This window comes from Candida jiufengensis (assembly GCF_024610255.1).
Source record: "Candida jiufengensis strain CBS 10846 chromosome Unknown scaffold1, whole genome shotgun sequence".
Classification (NCBI taxonomy): Eukaryota; Fungi; Ascomycota; class Pichiomycetes; order Serinales; family Debaryomycetaceae; genus Lodderomyces; species Lodderomyces jiufengensis.
In genome coordinates, this window is record NW_026261562.1 from 2116331 (window position 1) to 2137070 (window position 20740).

Sequence of the window (20740 nt, forward strand, 5' to 3'; positions counted from 1 at the left end):
TAATATTAATTTTTTTTTTTTTTTTCTATTTTAGAATAAGATCTTAACAAGATTGGCTGTGATAGATAAAAATATATAATTTTTTATTCATCATTATATAGTCCCCAATAGGATGATTTCAAAGTGTTTGATAGTCTCTTAGTTGTTAAGAAGAATCTTTAGAGAGAAACACATACTTACTTTCTGAACTATATTCTCGAGGATAATAAAATATCATCAAAAATTACACTATAAGAATATTGCTTCGTAATAAATTTAAGTTATAAATTTAAAATTGCTACCATCAATAAATCAATTAAAAAAATATAATGATAAATAAATGAACGAAATTTAAAGTTTGAAACCAATGTCTAAGACAATTATGAAACCTTATGATTTTGAAATTTCAAATATTTGTGCAAACGCAAGCAATTTTTAACGGTTTAAAAAGTATTTTTGAATGTTATAGAGATATGATCTTGACAGTTCAATTTGTAGAAATTTATTGAGATTGAAGAGAGGTGTAAGTTAGAGGTGTAAGCTAGAGGTGTAAAGATGATTACCTCATAACTTATTAGGATTAGTAAAATCAAATGTATATAATATACACCCCAATAAAAATGAATTTAATTGTATAACTAAATACTCTCGTTCTTTCAACAAATCATAGAAGTCAAATCTCAAAATCCCCCAAATGCTCACATGAAGGAAAGTTGAGTACATTTAGATTATTGCAAACTGAAAATTTTGCAACCAAAATAAACAAGTACATATCAGTGGGATACCGACGAATCATTGATAAACTGAACAACGGAAGAGAGGTTTGGAGGAATCTGTTAGTGAAGTCCGTAATTGTGGAATATTACTAAATCTAGAAAGTTTTAAATAAAATTTGAATAGAATAAAATCACTCAACTTTCGTAAGAAAACAATCAATTAATTTGATTATGAGCGTAATAAATATTACATAGAAAAGGGACACAAATACTGCTAACTCAATTGAAAAGTACACTACCAAACATCCTTTTTGCTCGAGATAAATAAAAGGCACAAATTCTGTCACAATTGGTTTCACATTCAGTTTCATTTCTTAACTTCAATAATTACCCCTTAAGAAATTACCAGTTTTGATCATACTTCTTAACTATAAGTCACATCGTAAGTTCATATAGACAAAAATTATTTAAAATGAAAGCATATGGACTTCCATGTTAAGATCCATTTTTCAAGCAAATTTTGATGCATCAATTGTTAAAAAAAATCAATAAAAAAAAAGAAAAGAATGAACAATCACATTTCCATGAATAAGTCTTATGCAGGATATATGCTATTTATGTTTTGTTTTTTGGTTCCGGAAATGAAAAATCAAAACAAACAAATAAACTGAAAAAAAAAACTAATTTCCAAATAAATGAAAAAAAATATTTAATGGTCACATTCTTTTATAAGATCTTGATGTCAGTACAGTGTTGCATGAATTTGCCACTTTCAAACTAAATACATGGCGAATTTTTAGCTCTCCTTATAATATACTTGAGGTTAGTGCCATTTTATAGTGCTATTGATTTTACAAATCATTGCTATATGCAGTATGTTGAATTAAATAAGATTTTCAAATTCTATGGGGGTTCATCATAACTTTTACGGGGTGTAATTTTTTTCATACAAAATAAGTTTCTACGACCTATACTAACTTCGTAATTTAGTAATTTTTTTGAACTCGACAACCTCGACCTAAATAAGTAAGTAAAACTCGACAACCTCGACTTAAATAAGTAAAGTTTATTTTTTACGAACTCGACAAATTCTCTTTGTCAATGAAAGCAAAATTACGACTTAGCTTCGATACTGAAAAGGGGAGAGCCTTTAAAGTTTTGCCTTTTTTGTCTAAATTATTCTTATTGTATAGCTGAATGAAGGCGATGTGGTCACTTGAGCGGTCTTCTTTTTTTCAAGGCGATGTCTACATTAGATCACATTGTTTTCATTTTTTTCTCCAACTTTTATCTTTTATTTTCCACTACTCATACATAGTTTTAATTGTACAATATCTATAAAGCGGTGAAAATTATTGAAGCACCAACAATTCCTAAAATACCAACTGATTTTTTCCAATTCAATGAATCAATGTTTGAGATTGAACCAGATGATGATCCTCCCGATGAAGTTGATGATGAGGAACTTGATGATCTAGATGCTGATGAACTAGAATCACCTGAACTTGATGCTCTCGTGCTTGATGAAGCAGCTGCACCACCTGCAGAACTACCTGAACTTGATGGTGATGATGATGATGATGATTCTGATGATTCTGATGATTCTGATCTTGAATTTGAGCTAGAACTTGGACTTGAACTTGAATTTGAAGAATCCTCACTTGTTGAAGCAATACTTGTTGCTGATGATCCACCATTTGCTCCAACAGCTGCACCTCCAGCAGAAGTTAATGATTGACCAGCTTCATTTCCTTTACTTGTAACAATTGAAAAATCTGAAACAGCACCTTGGGTAATAGTAGAAAATCTACCTTCAGCATCGGAGGTAACAATTTGAAAAGCAGCAGCTCCACCTGATGTTAATGATTCAAATTGTACAACAACTCCTGAAGTTGCAGTTTGCCAAGCACCATCAGCTCCTGAGGTAACTGTTGCGAATATACCTTCTGCTTTACTAGTAATAGTATTTGCTATTCCAAGACCTGCTGATACAATTCCACCTATAGCTGAAGCAATGTCTGCCATTTTTTAATTACGTTATTATATTATTTAATTTGAAGTAAAAGATAATTTGTGAAAATCTAAAGTTGTAAAGAAAATATAATTATTGCCTTTACTTGACTGAATTTTTTAGAATTTTCTATTCTATTAATAATTGCTATGTCTTTTTAACTGAAATATTCTTGACTGTGAAATTCTCAATTGAGTAGAATCCAAAGTTTTTATAAGTTGTTAGATATGGATATTTTGATACCTCTTGATCTATTCTAAGGTTCAACACAAATTGAATTAATTGAGAATAATCATATTCTTTTATATATAGTAATTTAATAACCGATCTAACACTTCAAGTTGAATGATCCAAATGTGAATAAAATTATTGCTAAAAATAGAAAATTAATTTTTATTAAATTAATTTAAGCCATTATACATATTTACTATGTAAAATAATTTTGGACTTTCTTTTTTGTTATAAAAAAATGTATCATGAAACATTTTCAATTAGTTTTAATTATACGGTTTTATCATATTTTGGCTATGCTGTATTAATCACTGTCTAATGTGTTTTTAATTTCAGAATTGAAATAAACTGAACTGATCAGCCAGACTGTGCCAATTTGAGGCTTTAATGTATGATAACCATAAATTTTAAGTTCGATTGAAAATTCGCGTCTTGAGATTGAGTTAATTGTTGTTAGTTATGAAATTCATGGCTTGCAATTAAAAAATGTTATGATCAAATTGGCTTAAAGTAAATTTGTTTACTTTTTTTCTGATCTAAGAATAATCTGTTTATACTAAATTTGGGATTTTAGTTAAACAGAATTTTGAATTTGCTCGTGATCTTGTAAGTCGACTATACTAAAGATTTTTATGACCAAGCAAATAAATTTTGACAGGTATTCTCCACAATAAACCTAATTTGAAAAATCTATTGACGAGAACTTTGAATATGAAGTAATTTGGACTATGCACCATTAACTAAAACTACAGCTTAATCTTAAACGGATACTGGAGTACGATGAGCTTTCAAGTTTCAAAAGTTAGTTTATTGAGCAAAATTAAAGTCCCTGAAGTGGGATTAGGTATCACATGACGAATCGTGTTAATTTATTAGATCTAGCGCTATTCTGCTTATAATATATAAATTATGTACTGCTACAAGACAGATTTTACCTTGAAATGTATATGACCGAGTCTGACATTTAATTTACTAGGACTCATATAATATGGTAACTCAAACTTCAACTATAATTGAATTTTTCTTAAAAGCATTAAGAAACGGAAATGAATTCATTAGTTCGTATGCTATACATTATTTGAAATAATAAATTCGAATAATAAAAAATAAAAGTAAAAAGCGTATAAATAAAAAGGAAAAAATAGCGGAATCAGATTGCCTAATTGGGTAACTATACCCGTTATCAAACATCTAGTAAAGATCTGAATTATATTTATTATATAAGATGAAAAATTAATATTATTTTCAAAGAAAAATATATAATTATAAATATAATAAAAGATCAAGTCATTCTTAATAAAATTTTTCATATATATATAATAACTTCAGTCTTTAACCTACTCAATATCTTTTTTAAGAGAATTCCATTCCAATATACGAGAAATTTTCAAATTTTAACTATTCAATAAATAAAATGTGTGGTCAATCATCAAATTCATGTTGTTCATCTAAATCAACTCCAGCTCCAAATACTGGTGCTTCATTAGCTTCATCAGCTCCAAAGAAAGGTGGAAACTGTTGTTCAACTATTTGTAAATGTGGTTCAGGTTGTGGATGTCCATCATGTAATACAACTAAACTTTAGACTAATTTTTTGAAATCATATGGAGATAAAGATTGCAGGATTCAATCAAAGATTTTTAAAACTATTCAAAATTTTTATGAAGAAATGAAATAAAATTGTATTAAACAAATATTTAATGGTGTTACTTATTTGTCGGCAAATAGATTAATAAACAAATTTAGGCTAATCATATATTTTAACTCTCCTACTACGATGCCAATGTTGAGCATTATATGGAGTGTAACTTGTACTTATACAATACCAATGTTGAGCTTTAGATTTAAAGCAACTTATGCTAGTCACTGAAGTGGTGACTTTCTCACATAAAAGTTCCATATGCATGTGTCAATTAATACAATTTTCTATATTCGCCAAACTAAACTCTCCAATTTGACTGGCAAGTGGATGAAACTATACTGTAGCTCAGAGCATTACCTAAAGGTCAAGGATCCTGATTAGGTTATTCTAAAGTCTTTCTCTCCTAGTGAACTTATGGTCTCAATTAGTTTATTTGACATTAATATTTACGGATGCATTTGGATCTAGACCTTTAAGGATACTAAATTTCAAAAACTAAAACAGCATGCAGAAAGCATTGACAGAATAGTAAGAATTTTCATTTTGAAATTAGGCAAAATTGATAAAATTTAAAAAATAATGTGAACTTGAAACAAATATTTGTTTCAACTTTAATTAACAGTACTTTATCCTGCACATAATCTTAGATCTGATACAATTTACGACAAACTTGAAACACAACCCTTTCATCTAAATCAAAATATAAATATAGTTAGATTTCCAAAGAATTAGTTTTCATGATAACAACTATAACCAAATAAATTACCATGTCATACTTATCAACCAAAAAAAACTTCATCCTTGATGTCTTAGATTTAGAAATACCCAAATTTTTACAAATTAATTTCCATTTATCCAAAACTCAGATATGTATAGTAACAGAAATTATAATCACAAATATTAATGAAGACGCGTATACAATAATTGAACAAGTTGAATTAGAAACTGGTCTTTTCTTAGGGAAAGATATCATATTTGAAATTTTTAAAAGATATAAAGAGTTAGAGGTATCATTTAATTATTTAAAATCACCATTTGATAAAGTTTGTCAATTTGGAGAAATAAAAAATTGTCCAGATATAACATGTACTTTATGGCATCCAACAAATTCAAAACTTACTACTATTCCAGAACAAAGGACTTCAACATTATCTTATGCTGATGATACAAGTTTACCTACAAAATTTCCTGAATTTTTAAGACAATGTTTAATGAATACGTGTAATGATTCAAATTGTATCAAAAGACATCCAAGTTCAAGTTTTTTATGCAGAAATGGAGCAACTTGTCCTAAGTTGAATTGTATTTATTATCATGATTTTTTCCAAATTTGTAAATTTGGTGAATATTGCAAGTATGATGATTGTCCTTTTAGTCATGATAATCAACATCAATCACCAAAATGTTTTAATTATGTTATTCAGAAATTTATTGGGTATAATAATGCTGGTTTTGATAGTGATGCTGAAAGCACTCTGGATCCTCATGAAAGGTTGGAAATGGACTCAAGACTTGCTTATAGATTACCTTACTAGTATAAATTAGCGGTATATATATGATAGTTTAAATTTATAGAATAAATTTTTGTCACTAGCCCTTTTATAGTCTCCATTTGATCTTGTGCTGTATTCACTAAGACAGCCCCAACTTAGAAAAACTTTATAACGAACTCAACTGGTAATTCAAAATCTCATTAAAATTACATATTATAAGCTTTATAATTTAGTATTAATTTCTAAATTGATGCAAAAAGAAATAAATGAGAAAATGTGAAACTTGAGAAGTCTCTAATTTTTTTACTTTAAAATCTTTCTTCATAATTTATTAGTGGCTCTTCTTTGTTTTTGTTAATAAAAACTGGGCTTTAACGATTTGAATGGAGGTTTCTTGCAATTTTTTATTTGAGAATCGGCATTTGTTGTGGTACAAAATCAAAACTTTCAACACAAATTTGACATCCCTAACTCAGTATTAGAAGTTTAATAAAATGATAATAAGGCACTAAAGAATTAAATGAAATCAGTTGAAAGGATCTAGTGTAAAAGCAAAGATTAATCAGGAATACTTTGTAAAAATATATGATTTCATAGTAAAAAAAATATTATAATTATTACACGTATTATCTATTTAGAATATCTATTTATCTAAAACCCCTTCTTTCTGCAAAACTTTTTCAATTTCATTAAATAAAGTATCAGTAGTTAATTTTGAACCTTTAACTCTTGAACATATTATTTCAGATTTTTGATTTGAATTTTTGGAAATGATTTTTATCCTAAATTTACAACTTTTTAAATTAAATGAATTGTATTTCGATATAGCACCTAATATTATGTAACTTATTTGATCATTCTTAAGATCTTTTAATCCGAAATTTGACCATGAGTTTAATAATGCAAATAATGCTGTTGACATTTCTTCTTTTGGTAGTATGGTGTTAAACTTTCTAGTTTCTATTTCTAATTGCTGATGAGTTGGGTTTGAGGATGTAGAAGAAGACGAGAACCATCTTAAAAATGATGATTTTGGTTTTTCATCGTCTGATTCACTTGGACTTGGTAATTGCGTATTTCCTGTTTTGTTTTTTGTACCCCACGATAATTTTCTGAAGAAAGATCCTTTTCTTGGTTGTTTTGATAAATCTGAATAATTATTTGTTTTATCATTTAATGGTTGTTGTTTTGTATTATTATGAGCTGGTGGTGTTGGTGGTGCATTATTTCGTACTTTTGTCATTGGTTTTGATTTTTGTTGATCATTATATGCTGGCTTTTGTTGTTTTTCATTTAATCCACCATTTGCAAGTGTATCAATAGATGATTTTGTCAGTTTTCCATCTGGTAATTTTATTTTATCAAAGACATCATCAACATCACTAGATTCATCAGATACCATTGATCTATATTGTTTTTTATGAACTTCATCACTTTTACTTACAAAAGTGTCATCATAGTCTTGAGTTGTAGGTAAATCTGGAATTTTTGAAACTGGTTTACCATACCTTTTCGTGGTAGAAGCTCTTGATGCTCTTTTATTAGCATCATGATATGAAAGTCTTTTGTTTGCTAAATGTTCTTCAAAATCCATGACTGATTGACCATCATCACCTTCTTCATCTTCTTCAGGTAAACCAGCTTTATCTAGTCTATCAGCAAAACTTGTTCTTAAACCTGGAGTTTTATCGTGACTGTCTGGTACGTGTGAATCTATTATTGAATTAAGATCTTTATATGATTCTTTAGTTGAATATATTGATAGCACCGATAATCTCTTATTTGAATTTGTAAAGTTTCTTGATTTTCTTGTAACATTTGGTATTTTAACATTGCCAATTAAAGTTGGAACTCTTTCATTTCTTAATTCTGCTCTCTTATGTTCAGATCCAACTAACTTATGTATATTCAATTGACTGTTTAGTAATCTTGATTTTCTAATCTCAGTCATATAATCATCAGTTAAGTTTGATTCTTCAACGTTTGGTTCTGGCAATTCATAATCCCTATCTTTATCATAATAACTATCTCTAGACATTCTCTTTTTTAATTCATTATTTTCTTCAACTATATCATCCATAACAGAAACCATAGATTCTCTATTAATCTTCTTTCTAGTTGTTGAATCTTTATTATCTTTCCATTCATTTTCCAAAGCTTCTTGTGCCCGTTCAAGTTGTTCATTATGATGAGCTTGCCATAAAGGATCTAATCTTGAAACAGGACGTCTTGTTAAAATTGGAGTTTGTTTTCTTTTCGGAGTTGGTTGACTAGCAGATCTTCTTTTTAATTCTTCAACATCTTCCATAGTTAATTCTGAATGCTTAGCACCTTCTCCTTCCGATAAAGCTCTCAAAGCACTTAAATTCTTGGATTGACGTTTTGGCTGTTTAATTTCATCTTTATCAAGAGTCATATCTTGTTCACTATTATTATTTGGATCATCATCTTTAACAACTATACTTAATTTTTTATTACTTAGTATTGATCTTCTTTTTTGTCTTTTCTTCTTCTTCTCTAATTCTTTTCTAGCTTTTAATTCTGCTTCATGTTTCTTTCTTTCAATTTCCATTAATCTTTCATATTCTTTGGCTTCTAATTCTTCGGGATCAATTAATTGTTCATCATTTTCATTATAATCTTCTTGATTAAAAATCTTATCACATAAGGCTGCAAAAGTAGCAGAAGTTCTTTTAGTTTGTTTATCCATATATTCCCAATCATCATCACCAGCCAATCTTGCATAAGTTGATAATAGTTTCATTGTGACTGAATTTCTTTTCAACCCATTTGTCATTGAAGCTCTGATTGATTTTCTTTTTGACATTCTCTTGGTATTATTATTATTATTATTATTTGGTTTCGTTATTATAGAAGATCTTTTAGATTGTGATAATTTAGCTGATTGTAATAAATTTGGAGATTCATCAACAACCGGATTTTCAGCAACGTTTGGTAAAACAGACAATTTATCAACATACATGGAATCTTTTGATGGTAAAGATGGAGGTAAAGATTGATTACTTTGAGCATCAACAATTTCGTTATAAATATTTCTTGGAGTTGCCTTAAATGCAGAATTTTCTTGAACTTGTTGTCTTTTATATGGAGATCTAGCAGGCGATGCTTGAATATGTGAGTATCTTTTTTTAGGTGAAGCTCTTCTTGGAGAATTTGTAACTGAAGATGAAACTGATACTCTTGAATATGTAGTTCTAGTATTATTCAATGTACTTATACCATTTTTATATTGAAATGAAGTTGGTCTTGAAACATTTATTTGACTACCGCGTTTCTTTTTTGGTGTCGTGCTTGAATTACTTCTACTTAATGATCTTTTCGGTATCTTTGGTTGTTCATCATTTGATGCATGTCTATATCTTAAAAGTAAGGCATAAAATGTTTTTTCAGGATTAGATCCATTTTGTAAAAGACAATCAATAATTTCTTGTTCAGATCTATCATTCCATAATATTGTTAAATTTGATAAAATTTGTTTATCTATATTTTTAGTTGAACCTAATGATTTATGAGCAGTTTCTGGATGTGGTAATGATTTTTCACTAATTAAATCCTCATTTGGACAAGGATATTTACTTAATAATGGATGTTTCAAAATTTTTTCAGTTGATATTCTTTTAGTCGGATCAACTTCTAACATTTTTGTTATTAAATTTTGAGCTTCTTTACTTATCTCATCAATTGGCATATCATAATTACCAGCTTGCACTTTTAATAATAAATTTCTTATATTTTCATCATCAAATGGTAATCTACCAGTTAATAAAGCAAATAAAATAACACCACATGACCAAACATCAGAGGCAGCTCCATGATATTTTAAACCACTAACAATTTCAGGTGCAGCATAATGAGGTGAACCACAAGAAGTTTCTAATAATTTTCCATTACTTTCTAGAGCTGCCATACCAAAATCTGCTAATTTAACATTTAATTGTGCATCTAATAAAAGATTTTCAGGTTTTAAATCTCTATGACATATACCTAAAGCATGACAATAAGCAGTTCCCAAGATTATTTGTCTAAAATATTTTATTGCTTCTGGTTCTTCTAATGGACCTCTTTCAACTAATAAATCAAATAATTCTCCACCTTCAACATATTCTAATACTAAATATAAAGCTTTTGAAGTTTCCCAAACATCATATAATCTTAAAACATTTGGATGATTTAATAATTTCATTATTATAATCTCTCTTTCAATACCATAAGGTAAACCTTCTCCATTATTTTCATTTTCTTTATTCTCAGATTTACTATTATTATTATTATTATTATTATTGGAATTTTGACTTTCTTCTTGTAAATCTGATTTTGATACAACTTTTACTGCTGCTTTTTGTCCAGTAGTTTGATGAGTTGCTAATAATACTCTTCCAGTTGCTCCTCTTCCTAAAGTTTTGCCTAACTTCCAAGGACCAATTTTTTGAGGATGATTATGAACTGAACTAGACATAATAGATGAGCTTAGGGAGCCCAGTCTTGAATGTGACATTTGAATATGAAATTATTAACTTTTTTATAAACAAATTGTCCCTTTTTTAATTAACGAATGAAAATAATTTTTTAATATATATTTATTGAGTTAGAAATTGATGTAAAATTAAAATTGATTGAATTAAATTAATTGTTATCAAATGAGTTGGTATTAATGAATAAATGAACGAATGACTTGAATATGACTAAAATGACCTTAATGATTGAATACAATTTAGCATAAAACTAATGTTTATAGATTGAATAAAAAAAAATATAACTTTGGTTGTCAATTAATGAAATGTTTAAATAAAAATGAATATAAAATTGAAATTTTAAATTTTTTTTGCAACACAATTTTTCTAATAAATTTCTATTTAGATTGACGATTAATGTTAATAATAATTATAATAATAATTATAATAATAATTATAATAATAATTATAATAATACTATCACTAATAATAATAATTAATAATAATAATTAATGTAGTAAAATATTTAAAGACGCGTCTTATTAAAAACTTAAAAATATAAATAACGCGCTAAGTTTCCAGTATCAAGGCTACCACATGAAATACCCCCTTTTAAAAAAAATTAAAAATTTAATTTAACCTAATTAAGAAATGAAATTAAATACAATATTAATTATTATTAATAGATTTAATTACATTACAAAAACATAATATAATCTATATTCTCTATACATAAATGTATGAAATTATGAAAACCGTTGTAAAGTATACTTACCAATATTTGGCATTGTAACTCAAATTTTACTCTTTTATATTCAAAATATTTTCACATTAAATATGAATAATTGCTTCGATTAATCAATTACATTTTACATTAATTTCTGAAACGATATGCTACCACATCAATCTTTCAAGTTTATCATACCATATCATTATTGAGATTATTAATCTAGTTGAGATATTCAATGAAGTGATTAGCCCAGTTGTGATTCATGATAATTAAATTTAAATTGCTTCTTTTATATGAGCGTATTTATGCTACTTGACCCGAGCTTCATATAATAGCATTCCAACAAATTGAGATAAATAACGATTTGATTACTTGAAATGAAATTGACAGGTCATCTCAGCAATGCATCAAGTATTTCAGCATTATTTTATTCTGATATTGTTGATTCTCAACATGACAACTTGAATCAAGTCGTAAATTTATTTAGTGCTCATCACTATAACAAACAGGAAAGCTTCTTACAAACCAACTTCCTTCAATACTTCCAATTGCTTATTCATCTCATCATTAGCTTTTTTATTCTTTAATTTATTTTCTTCATCTTTATTATAATCATCTCTTATATTTTTCAATGACTTTAAATTATCTTTATTTGACTTTACTTTACTTTGAGCATTAAGTAAATTTGTTATTTCATTGAACTCATCTAAATCTGAATTTAATTTGTCAAGTTTAATTTTATTTGATTTTGATTTTGACTTTGGTATTGATTGATTTGTTTTTGATTTTAATTTGGAGTTATTTGACGAGGTTGATTTTTGGATTTTACTTGGTTTAGCAGTGACTTTGGATTTTGACTTTAAACTTTTATCGTTTCTTGCCATTTTAATTGTGTGAACAGTTTGGATTGGATAATTGGTCGGTAAATTTTGTTGATGAAGGTTATTATTCTTACAAAATAAATTTGTCTATGATAATTGCACAAAAAAAAAAAAAAGTTGGTTAAACACTAGTGATCTCATCTCCCGACAAGTAGATAAGAACAAACAACTTTTATTAAACATAACACCTATAATACAACCAATAATAATAACATGCCATCAACCCATAATCGTGATAAACCATGGGATACCCCAGATATAGATAAATGGGCATTAGAAGAATTCAAACCAGAACATAATGCTTCAGGACTACATTTTACAGAAGAATCATCATTTATGACATTATTTCCAAAATATAGAGAGCAATATCTTAGAAGTATATGGAGTGATATAACAAAAGCATTAGATAGACATCATATAAAATGTGAATTAGATTTAGTTGAAGGTTCAATGTCTGTTAAAACCACCACCAAGACTTTTGATCCTGCAATGATTATCAAGGCAAGAGATTTAATAAAATTATTAGCAAGATCAGTACCATTCCCACAAGCTGTTAAAATTTTACAAGATGATATAGCTTGTGATGTTATAAAAATTGGTAATTTTGTTACAAATAAAGATAGATTTATAAAAAGAAGACAAAGATTAGTTGGACCGAATGGTAATACATTAAAAGCTTTGGAATTATTAACGAATTGTTATATATTAGTCCAAGGTAATACAGTAAGTGCAATGGGACCTTTTAAAGGTTTAAAAGAAGTAAGAAGAGTAGTTGAAGATTGTATGAAAAATATTCATCCAATATATTATATAAAAGAATTAATGATAAAACAAGAATTAAGTAAAAATCCAGATTTAGCAAATGAGGATTGGTCAAGATTTTTACCAAGTTTCAAAAAGAGAAATGTTGCAAGAAAGAAAACATCCAAGAAAATTGAGAAGAAAATATATACTCCATTCCCACCAGCTCAACAACCTCGTAAAATTGATTTACAAATTGAAAGTGGTGAGTATTTCCTTGGTAAGAGAGAGCGTGAATTAAAGAAAAAACAAGAGAAACGTGCATTACAGGAAGAGAATAGTGAATTAAGAAGAAAAGAAAGAGCTAAAGATTATATAGCTCCAGAGGAGTAAACTGATAAGTATAAGATTTAACAGTCAGGAATAAATTAATATTTTTGACATCCTTTTTTTAGTGAAATTCTCTAATTGATTTATCAAAAAAACTTAATTCAAACATATTTATTTTTTATCACAAGACCAAATGAAATATACAAATTTCGTGAAACAAGTAGTATGTTTAGTAAGTGTGATTTAGTTTTTCAGTATGCATTTTAGTTTTTAACAAAATTGAAATCTCTAATTAACTCAATTATCAATTTAAAAACAATCTGCGATTTTAATTTACAACTAATTTTTAATCTGCAATTTTTCACTAAAAACTTTAAATTGAATTGATGTTACTTTCTAAAAAACTTGAGTAGGGGGTTTTTGCAATCTTAAGAATTACAGTTTGTTTTAGTTTATGTAATATTTTTAGATCCAAAATTTTAAGAGGCTAAATTATTAACACTCACACGATCTCTTAATTTTTTTCACAGTTTTGAAACTATACACTCAAAGAATTGGCTTACGCCGTCCAAGAAAGGGTCTAGTTCCCCAAAATCTTGCTAGAAGCTCATATTGAATTATAAGGTGAATCAATAATACTAGATTTTGACAAATTAAACAAGATACATATCTCAATACATTATTACAAAAATCTATAACTTCTAATGATAAAAGCTTGAGTATTGATAACTTAATGCATCGTAGTAATGTGAAACTATTGACAATATATCCCAAAGTCAATATTAACGTAACTGTTACAGTTATGGACCATAATTAATATGTGAAAAATGTTAATAATTTTCTAAAACCGTTTGGTAGTTCCCATATGGTTATGTAAATTTAAGTCTGAAAATAACGCTAAATTTCTTAAATAAGTATTGAACTTTCCTAAATAGTAGTAACAATAATATTACACAAACTTGAATATAGTAATGTAAATGTTGATTCAAAAACCTCATCAAATGATTTAATTGATTAAATATTCAACATACATACATTATAACTTTACAACTCGAACATAGTTACAACTGACTTAAGGAAAAAAGAAGGCTAAAATTAATTTTTGATTCACAAAATCATTTAATTAACTTTTTATTTTGGTTGATTTAAATTTTTTAAATTTATCAAATTGTCTTGAATTCGATTGATTCATTACCTTCACTTAGAAAAATTACAATAGAAGCTTTCTATATTTTAGTATTAGAGTTTTCGTTAATTAAAACTTACTTGTATCTGAATATCAGCTAGATCACTCATATAAATAGATACAGAATTGTCAACAATTTAAACAAAATTAATATCTTTATGTACATTATAATTAATGTCAAATCCTAATCTAGATCATCCAAGTACTTTTGTTGATCAGTTCAACATTTTACCAAATCAATATTTCAATTCAAATCCAAACCAAATAAATTTAATAAATCAAATATCATTAATAAATCAAAAAATTTTACAATATGATAATAATATTAGAGAATTAATAAAATTAATGGAATTAAATAAAAATTGTTTAGTTGAGTTAAATGCTTTGAATGCAAAATGTTTTTATTTAAACTCAAATTTAGTCTTGGATAATACTGATTCAATTATAAATCAACAAAGTTTTGAAATCTTAAATGAGGAGTATAGTCATATATTACAGAAATTGCAAATAAATGAACAATTTAATGTACAAATTTTAAGTGAAAAAGAAGAGCAAAGTAAAGAGACGATTGACATAGACAATTTTTCAGAAGATGAAGAAGAATCTGAAGAACAAGAAGAAGAAGTAGAGGAGGAAGAAGAATTATCAGAAGAGGAAAACATTTATTCGTCTACACCAACACCACCAGATCTCAGAAAGATGATCTCCATATCAAATCTCAAATTAAAACCAATGAGATGTGCAACTTCAACAATAACTTCAACCACGAACTCACCAAGTACCGCAAAACCCAATAAATTAATATCAAAACAAAAATCAAGATATAGATTATCAAACATATATAACATAAACCCAATTGCATACGAAGATTCATCGTTTAATTCTTCAACCACAAACAATAATTCAACTATATCATCTATTGCTTCATCGGAAATTTCTGAAGATAGTGAAAGATTAATGAAAAATAGTTTATCAAAATCTTATGACACAATTGATTCTCACTTGAATAATACATTCGAAGAAGATCAACGACTACAAGACCCAATAAATTTTAAAAAAGAAGTAATGACACCACCACCTCCAACACCACCACAACAACAACTTGCCAAACATACAAGATCAAACTCCTTACCAACATCAACAACTTCAATAGATCAAAATGAACTATTTAAAGAATTTGATTGCCAACAAGATTATTTACAATTCAATAAATTAAAACATTTTATAAGTATGAGTAATTTACCAAGACATAATTTATCACCTCATGAAGATTTATTTTATAAAGAGATTAATAAGTCATTAGCTTTAACTCCTCAACAACAAAATAATAATGAATGTGATGTATGTTCCATAGTGTCTGATGTATCATATTATTCTCCTTCTGATAAAGAACAACAAAGACAAAGTAAATCAAGCCAGTTTCACCATAATGATGTTTTTAATGAAGATGATTTAAAATTTGATACGTATAATAACTTTTTGAGAAAATCAGCCCTAAATCTTAGAGAACAATTACAACATCACCCATTAAATAGACATAAAACAAATTTTCAGTCATTATTAGTAAACCACCCAAGCTCAAATCATAAATTCCAGAATCCAATAAATATAGTATCATCACAAAGATCAAACCCAACGACAAATATAGCTGTACTTGAAGATCAACAACAACGACATTCTAATACAAACTCATTTCCTTCCTCAAGAAAACTTTTACATGAAGTTATTTCAAGAAGTCCAGTGATTTCTAATACTTTTGAATCAAAATCACCACCGTTAAATACAAGTCATAATAAAGAAAATGTGTATAACTTTTCTAGCTGTTCATATGATAAAGTTCTACGTCCACCAACTATAAAATCTGCACCATCAATAGCAACGTCATCCGACCAATCATCAAATTTACAATCCCCCTCACTAATATCAAATGAGTTCATGAAAAATTTTATGCTCACAAACAAAAAGCAAGAAACTCCTAAAAATACAAAACCACCAACACCACAAAAGATCAAAGACCTTAAAAAGCAAAAAAGATTCAAAAATATACCCATTCTGATACCCAATCAAACCCAATTAAAAAGAATACCCGTAAACAAACAAGTACAACAAGAAAATGGATTTAAGATATTAAGTGGTTCTTATTCAAATCTAACAATAATGAAGAATAAGAAATATATAAATCATGGAAATACTTCGATTTTTAATAATCCAATAATTAGAAATTATAATGAAGATGCAATTAGAGAAGCATTAAGTGACAGTTTATTAGATTAATGCAAATAATTTATTTAATATTTAATAGATACAATTTTAATAATTAATATACTTTTTGATTAAAATTCAGAATTTGAAAAAATCAGTGAATGATTTGAAGAACTTCTTAAATTTTTTTCAATTCTTTGTTCTTTTAAACTCTTGATTTTTTTGGTATTATTGTTTTTTGATAAATTATATGTTATAGAAGCTTTTGAACCTGATACAACTTTATATTGCCTACTTATTGTAACACCTGTAAAATGTTGTTTACCATTTTTAAAAGAGTCACCTTGTTGTTCATGAAATGACTTGAACGATTTTGTAATTGATGGTTTTTTGAAAATTGGTAAAAATTCATTATCGTCTGAATCTATATCTGTTTCTTGATCTTGATCTAATTTTCTCTTATTGTTTATTTCTTCCACTGATTCTATTGTTACTAATTGACATTGATTTAGCGAACTTTTAGATCTTAGTGCTTTAATGTCAACTACATCTTCTTCATCTTCAGATATTCCATATTGGTGATTTGACATCTTTTGTATTCTTTGATAACTTGATTCATCATCATCATCGTATATGCTATAATTCAAAAATGATAATTTATTTTGAACAAAAGATTCTTCAATTTTGATTGTCTTTTTAATTGGTTCTTCTTTTTCTAGTGAATCAGCTTCTTCATTTTCAGTATTTTCATTCTCTTCATCATTTTTAAATGGATTTGCAATTTCTTCAACATCTCCATCATCATCACTACTATCACTATCAATTTTTATAACTTCATGTTTATCTTGAATTGTATCAAAAAATGCTTTTGATTTTTCATTTTTACTTAATTCTTGTAATTTTTTATTCTGTAATAATCTTGCTTGTTGTTCAATTAATTTTTGTTTTCTATAAGCTGATAATAGTTGATCTTCTTCATCACTTAATTCAATATCTAATCCATTATTTTGACCAACTCTTTTAATTAATTTATGATTCTTTATATCATCTAATAACTTTTCTAATTCTTTTTGGTCTTTAATTTGATATTCTTCCATAAACTTCTGTCTAATTTCATCATTTTGTAAATCAATATTAAAATCATTATCAATCATTTTTTCATCTTCTGAATTTGCAACATCACTAAATTCCCCATCAATACCACCTAATCCTTTCCATTCATCTTCAGATTCTTCTGCTTCGCCATCAAGCATAGTTTTTAATCCTTTCCTTTCCATTTCCTTCCTTCTTTTTCTTGCTTTTAATTCTTTCATTCTTATTCTTTGCTCGTATTCTTTGATTTTTCTTTGTATTACCTCTGGATCATCTTCATCTTCATTTTCTTCTTCGATATCCAGATGTTGTTCTTGTTTAATTTTTGTCATTCTATTATGCAAAGATTTACGCCCCTTCTTCACATTTGCAGGAGTAATAATATCATCATCTTCATCATCATAATAATTGTTTACTTTATCAGTTTCTTGCTTAATTATTTGAGTTTCTGCAAGATCATTTGCATTATCGATGTTTAATAAAGAAGTATCCACTTGAGTGGGAGCATCGAATTGGGTTTCATGCTGAGTTTGTGATTGAGTTAAATCTTTAAAATTTGGTAATTGTCCCTTTAAGTCAACTTCACTTTGAGCAGACATGAATGAATCTTCTCCGTCTTTTGGATGAAGCGACTCAATGAAATGATGATCATCGTCAAATTGATTTGGATTCATATTATCCAGATGATCTTCTTTTTCTTGATCTTCTAATCCCTGATCCTCATTCTCAGATTTGTTGGATATATCTACCCCCAGTTGATCATTATAATCACCAGAGTCATAATCACTTTCAGGTACATCAGAATCAGCAACTTCATTATCATCTTCTTGATACTCTTCCTCACCATCACTATCAACCATTTTCATACCCAATTTCTTACCTAATAAAGCTAATTTAGCCCTTTCTTGTAGTTTCTCTTTCTTTCTAATATTTCTATTTCTTTCCATTTCTCTTTCCAACAATGATGATAATGACTCCTCCTCTTTCTCAAATTCTTCTAGTACTTGATATTCATGATCATTTAATCTATTGGTTTTCAATTGATCTAAGTTTCTTTTATGTAACAGTTTTAAAAACTCTTTATGTTGCTTATTCTTCAAATCCAAGTCTTTTGATTTTAGTTGCTTTGTACCTTGGTATTTCTTTTTCATAAATTTCTGCTTTATAAGAAACTTTTGTTCTTTTGACAATTCAGGAATTTTATTCAATTCTTTTGCATGATTTGAAATTTTAGTTTTATACTGAGTTGTAGATTTAATCGGAGATGATGAATTACCAATCTCTATATCTGAATCAGAATCTAAATTTATGACTTTGGAGGTAGTAGTAGGTGAACTTCCTAAATTTTGTTTTAATCTTTGTGCATATAATTCTAATGGATTTTTAGTTTGTGTTTTTGATGGAGCTTTAAATAAATCATAAACATCATCTTTTATTGGTGAAGTTGTTGGACTGGACTTTATAAAATCTTGAACTGGTGATGATGGTTTTAAAAGGTTGGAGTTTGCTGGATTTTTAGTTTTGTTGAACTCAATATCAATTTCATCATCATCTTCGGAATCTGAAAATAAATTCAAAAATTTATCTTTTGTAAAAACTTGTTTTCTTTCAAAATCAGGTCTAATATCAATTTGTCTTTTTTGAATATTTAAAAATTCTTGAGCTTTTTCAAGATCTTTTGTAGATAATCCATCATTTTTCATATGAGATGAAACAACAGTATCATTAGCTTCATTATTTAAGTCATCCTCTTCATCTGTTAGTGATCCTTTAGTTAAATCCTTGTTCAAAAGTTCTTCCTCTTGTTCTTTTGCAAGTCTTTCTTTTCTCTTTTGTTCTGCTAATTCAGTAATTCTTTTTAATCTTTCTTCTTTTGTAAGTGGCTGATTAGAAGAATCATCATTATCAGATTCATCAGAAATGAATAGATCATTTAAGTCAGATTTTTTTGTATTGGAATCTGAATTTGGGTTGTCACTGTCTATTACCTGAGTAGAAACTGTATTATGACTATCAATAAGTTGTGTGAGTGGTTGACTATCTTTTGTTGTTTCTAAAATTTGAGTTGGTTGTACATCAGACTTTTTTGAAGTTATCTGAGTAGGTTGATTTACTTGATATTCACTTTCTTCAACTTCTAATTGAGGTAATAATTGAAATGATGATTTGGATTGTGGTGTTTCATCTATTTTTTGGGTATCTTCATTATTGATTGGTTGAGTATCATTTAAATTTGTAGTATCATTCGAAGTCAGACCCAATAATCTTTGTCTGATTTTATCTAATATACTTAAATCTAAGTTATTGTTATTTACTTCTTCATTACTGGTACTAGTTTCATTTAATTGATTTAGAAAATTATTACTTATATTTAATCCCAATATTGATGGTGACATATCATTGTTCGAATCTTTAGCAATCAATTGATTATCTATTATCTGAGTTGTAGTTTGATCATCTTTATTTAAAGTACTATCATTACTTAGTATTATTTGGGTTGACTTATAATTGTTTAGTGAATCCATTTACACATATATGTTTAGACTATCAATAGATATTTAATTAATATTTATTTCAATGAATTAATTTCAAAATTGGTTGCCAAATGAATTTTGAATTAGTATGATAATATATTATTAATGTGATATGTTAATAATTAACTATTAATATATTTTAGTACTATACAATATTATTATTATAAATAAGTAATTTATATATAAAATTTATTAATACGCGTAAAATAAATTTAAGGTCGCGTTTTGTTTACTTTTAATATTAGTATTATTTTATATGGGAAGAGATTTTGTTTAACTTGTTTAATTTGTAGACTCTATGTCTATATTATATATTTTTTTTCTCTCTATTATCAGAACATTTAATTTCACGACATTAATATTTGTGTCATCAATTATTATATAATTGAATCTTTAAATTTCGATAATTTCAATTTGTACAATTCTATCATTTGTAAAAACTAACTTTATTTTATTGTATTAAGTAAACTATAATAATAATTATTAATTATAAATTTAAT

At 27.2% G+C, this 20740-nt stretch overlaps 8 protein-coding genes across 8 annotated transcripts; 3 read left to right on the forward strand and 5 right to left on the reverse strand. All coding sequences in view use genetic code 12, as the record gives it.

Moving 5' to 3' along the window:
* Window positions 1-2030: 2030 nt before the first annotated feature.
* On the reverse strand, window positions 2031-2720 carry KGF54_004675 (uncharacterized protein; the record flags this gene model as incomplete). The annotated part of the gene is made up of 1 exon (XM_051765399.1): window positions 2031-2720. One exon carries the CDS (start codon window positions 2718-2720, stop codon window positions 2031-2033), a length of 690 nt encoding a protein of 229 aa, XP_051618717.1.
* Window positions 2721-4359: 1639 nt separating this feature from the next.
* Window positions 4360-4843, reverse strand: KGF54_004676 (uncharacterized protein; the record flags this gene model as incomplete). Its single annotated transcript, XM_051765400.1, has 2 exons — window positions 4360-4511; window positions 4711-4843. The coding sequence occupies 2 exons, from the start codon at window positions 4841-4843 to the stop codon at window positions 4360-4362; spliced, it is 285 nt and encodes a 94-aa protein (XP_051618718.1).
* Window positions 4844-5346: 503 nt separating this feature from the next.
* On the forward strand, window positions 5347-6114 carry KGF54_004677 (uncharacterized protein; the record flags this gene model as incomplete). Its single annotated transcript, XM_051765401.1, has 1 exon — window positions 5347-6114. One exon carries the CDS (start codon window positions 5347-5349, stop codon window positions 6112-6114), a length of 768 nt encoding a protein of 255 aa, XP_051618719.1.
* A 601-nt stretch (window positions 6115-6715) lies between these two features.
* GIN4 (protein kinase) lies at window positions 6716-10588 on the reverse strand (the record flags this gene model as incomplete). The annotated part of the gene is made up of 1 exon (XM_051765402.1): window positions 6716-10588. One exon carries the CDS (start codon window positions 10586-10588, stop codon window positions 6716-6718), a length of 3873 nt encoding a protein of 1290 aa, XP_051618720.1.
* A 1204-nt stretch (window positions 10589-11792) lies between these two features.
* KGF54_004679 (uncharacterized protein) lies at window positions 11793-12158 on the reverse strand (the record flags this gene model as incomplete). The annotated part of the gene is made up of 1 exon (XM_051765403.1): window positions 11793-12158. One exon carries the CDS (start codon window positions 12156-12158, stop codon window positions 11793-11795), a length of 366 nt encoding a protein of 121 aa, XP_051618721.1.
* Window positions 12159-12368: 210 nt separating this feature from the next.
* On the forward strand, window positions 12369-13289 carry KRR1 (ribosome biosynthesis protein; the record flags this gene model as incomplete). The annotated part of the gene is made up of 1 exon (XM_051765405.1): window positions 12369-13289. One exon carries the CDS (start codon window positions 12369-12371, stop codon window positions 13287-13289), a length of 921 nt encoding a protein of 306 aa, XP_051618722.1.
* Window positions 13290-14586: 1297 nt separating this feature from the next.
* Window positions 14587-16686, forward strand: KGF54_004681 (uncharacterized protein; the record flags this gene model as incomplete). Its single annotated transcript, XM_051765406.1, has 1 exon — window positions 14587-16686. The coding sequence occupies one exon, from the start codon at window positions 14587-14589 to the stop codon at window positions 16684-16686; it is 2100 nt and encodes a 699-aa protein (XP_051618723.1).
* A 59-nt stretch (window positions 16687-16745) lies between these two features.
* On the reverse strand, window positions 16746-20231 carry GIN1 (chromatin-modulating protein; the record flags this gene model as incomplete). The annotated part of the gene is made up of 1 exon (XM_051765407.1): window positions 16746-20231. One exon carries the CDS (start codon window positions 20229-20231, stop codon window positions 16746-16748), a length of 3486 nt encoding a protein of 1161 aa, XP_051618724.1.
* Between the last annotated feature and the right edge of the window lie 509 nt (window positions 20232-20740).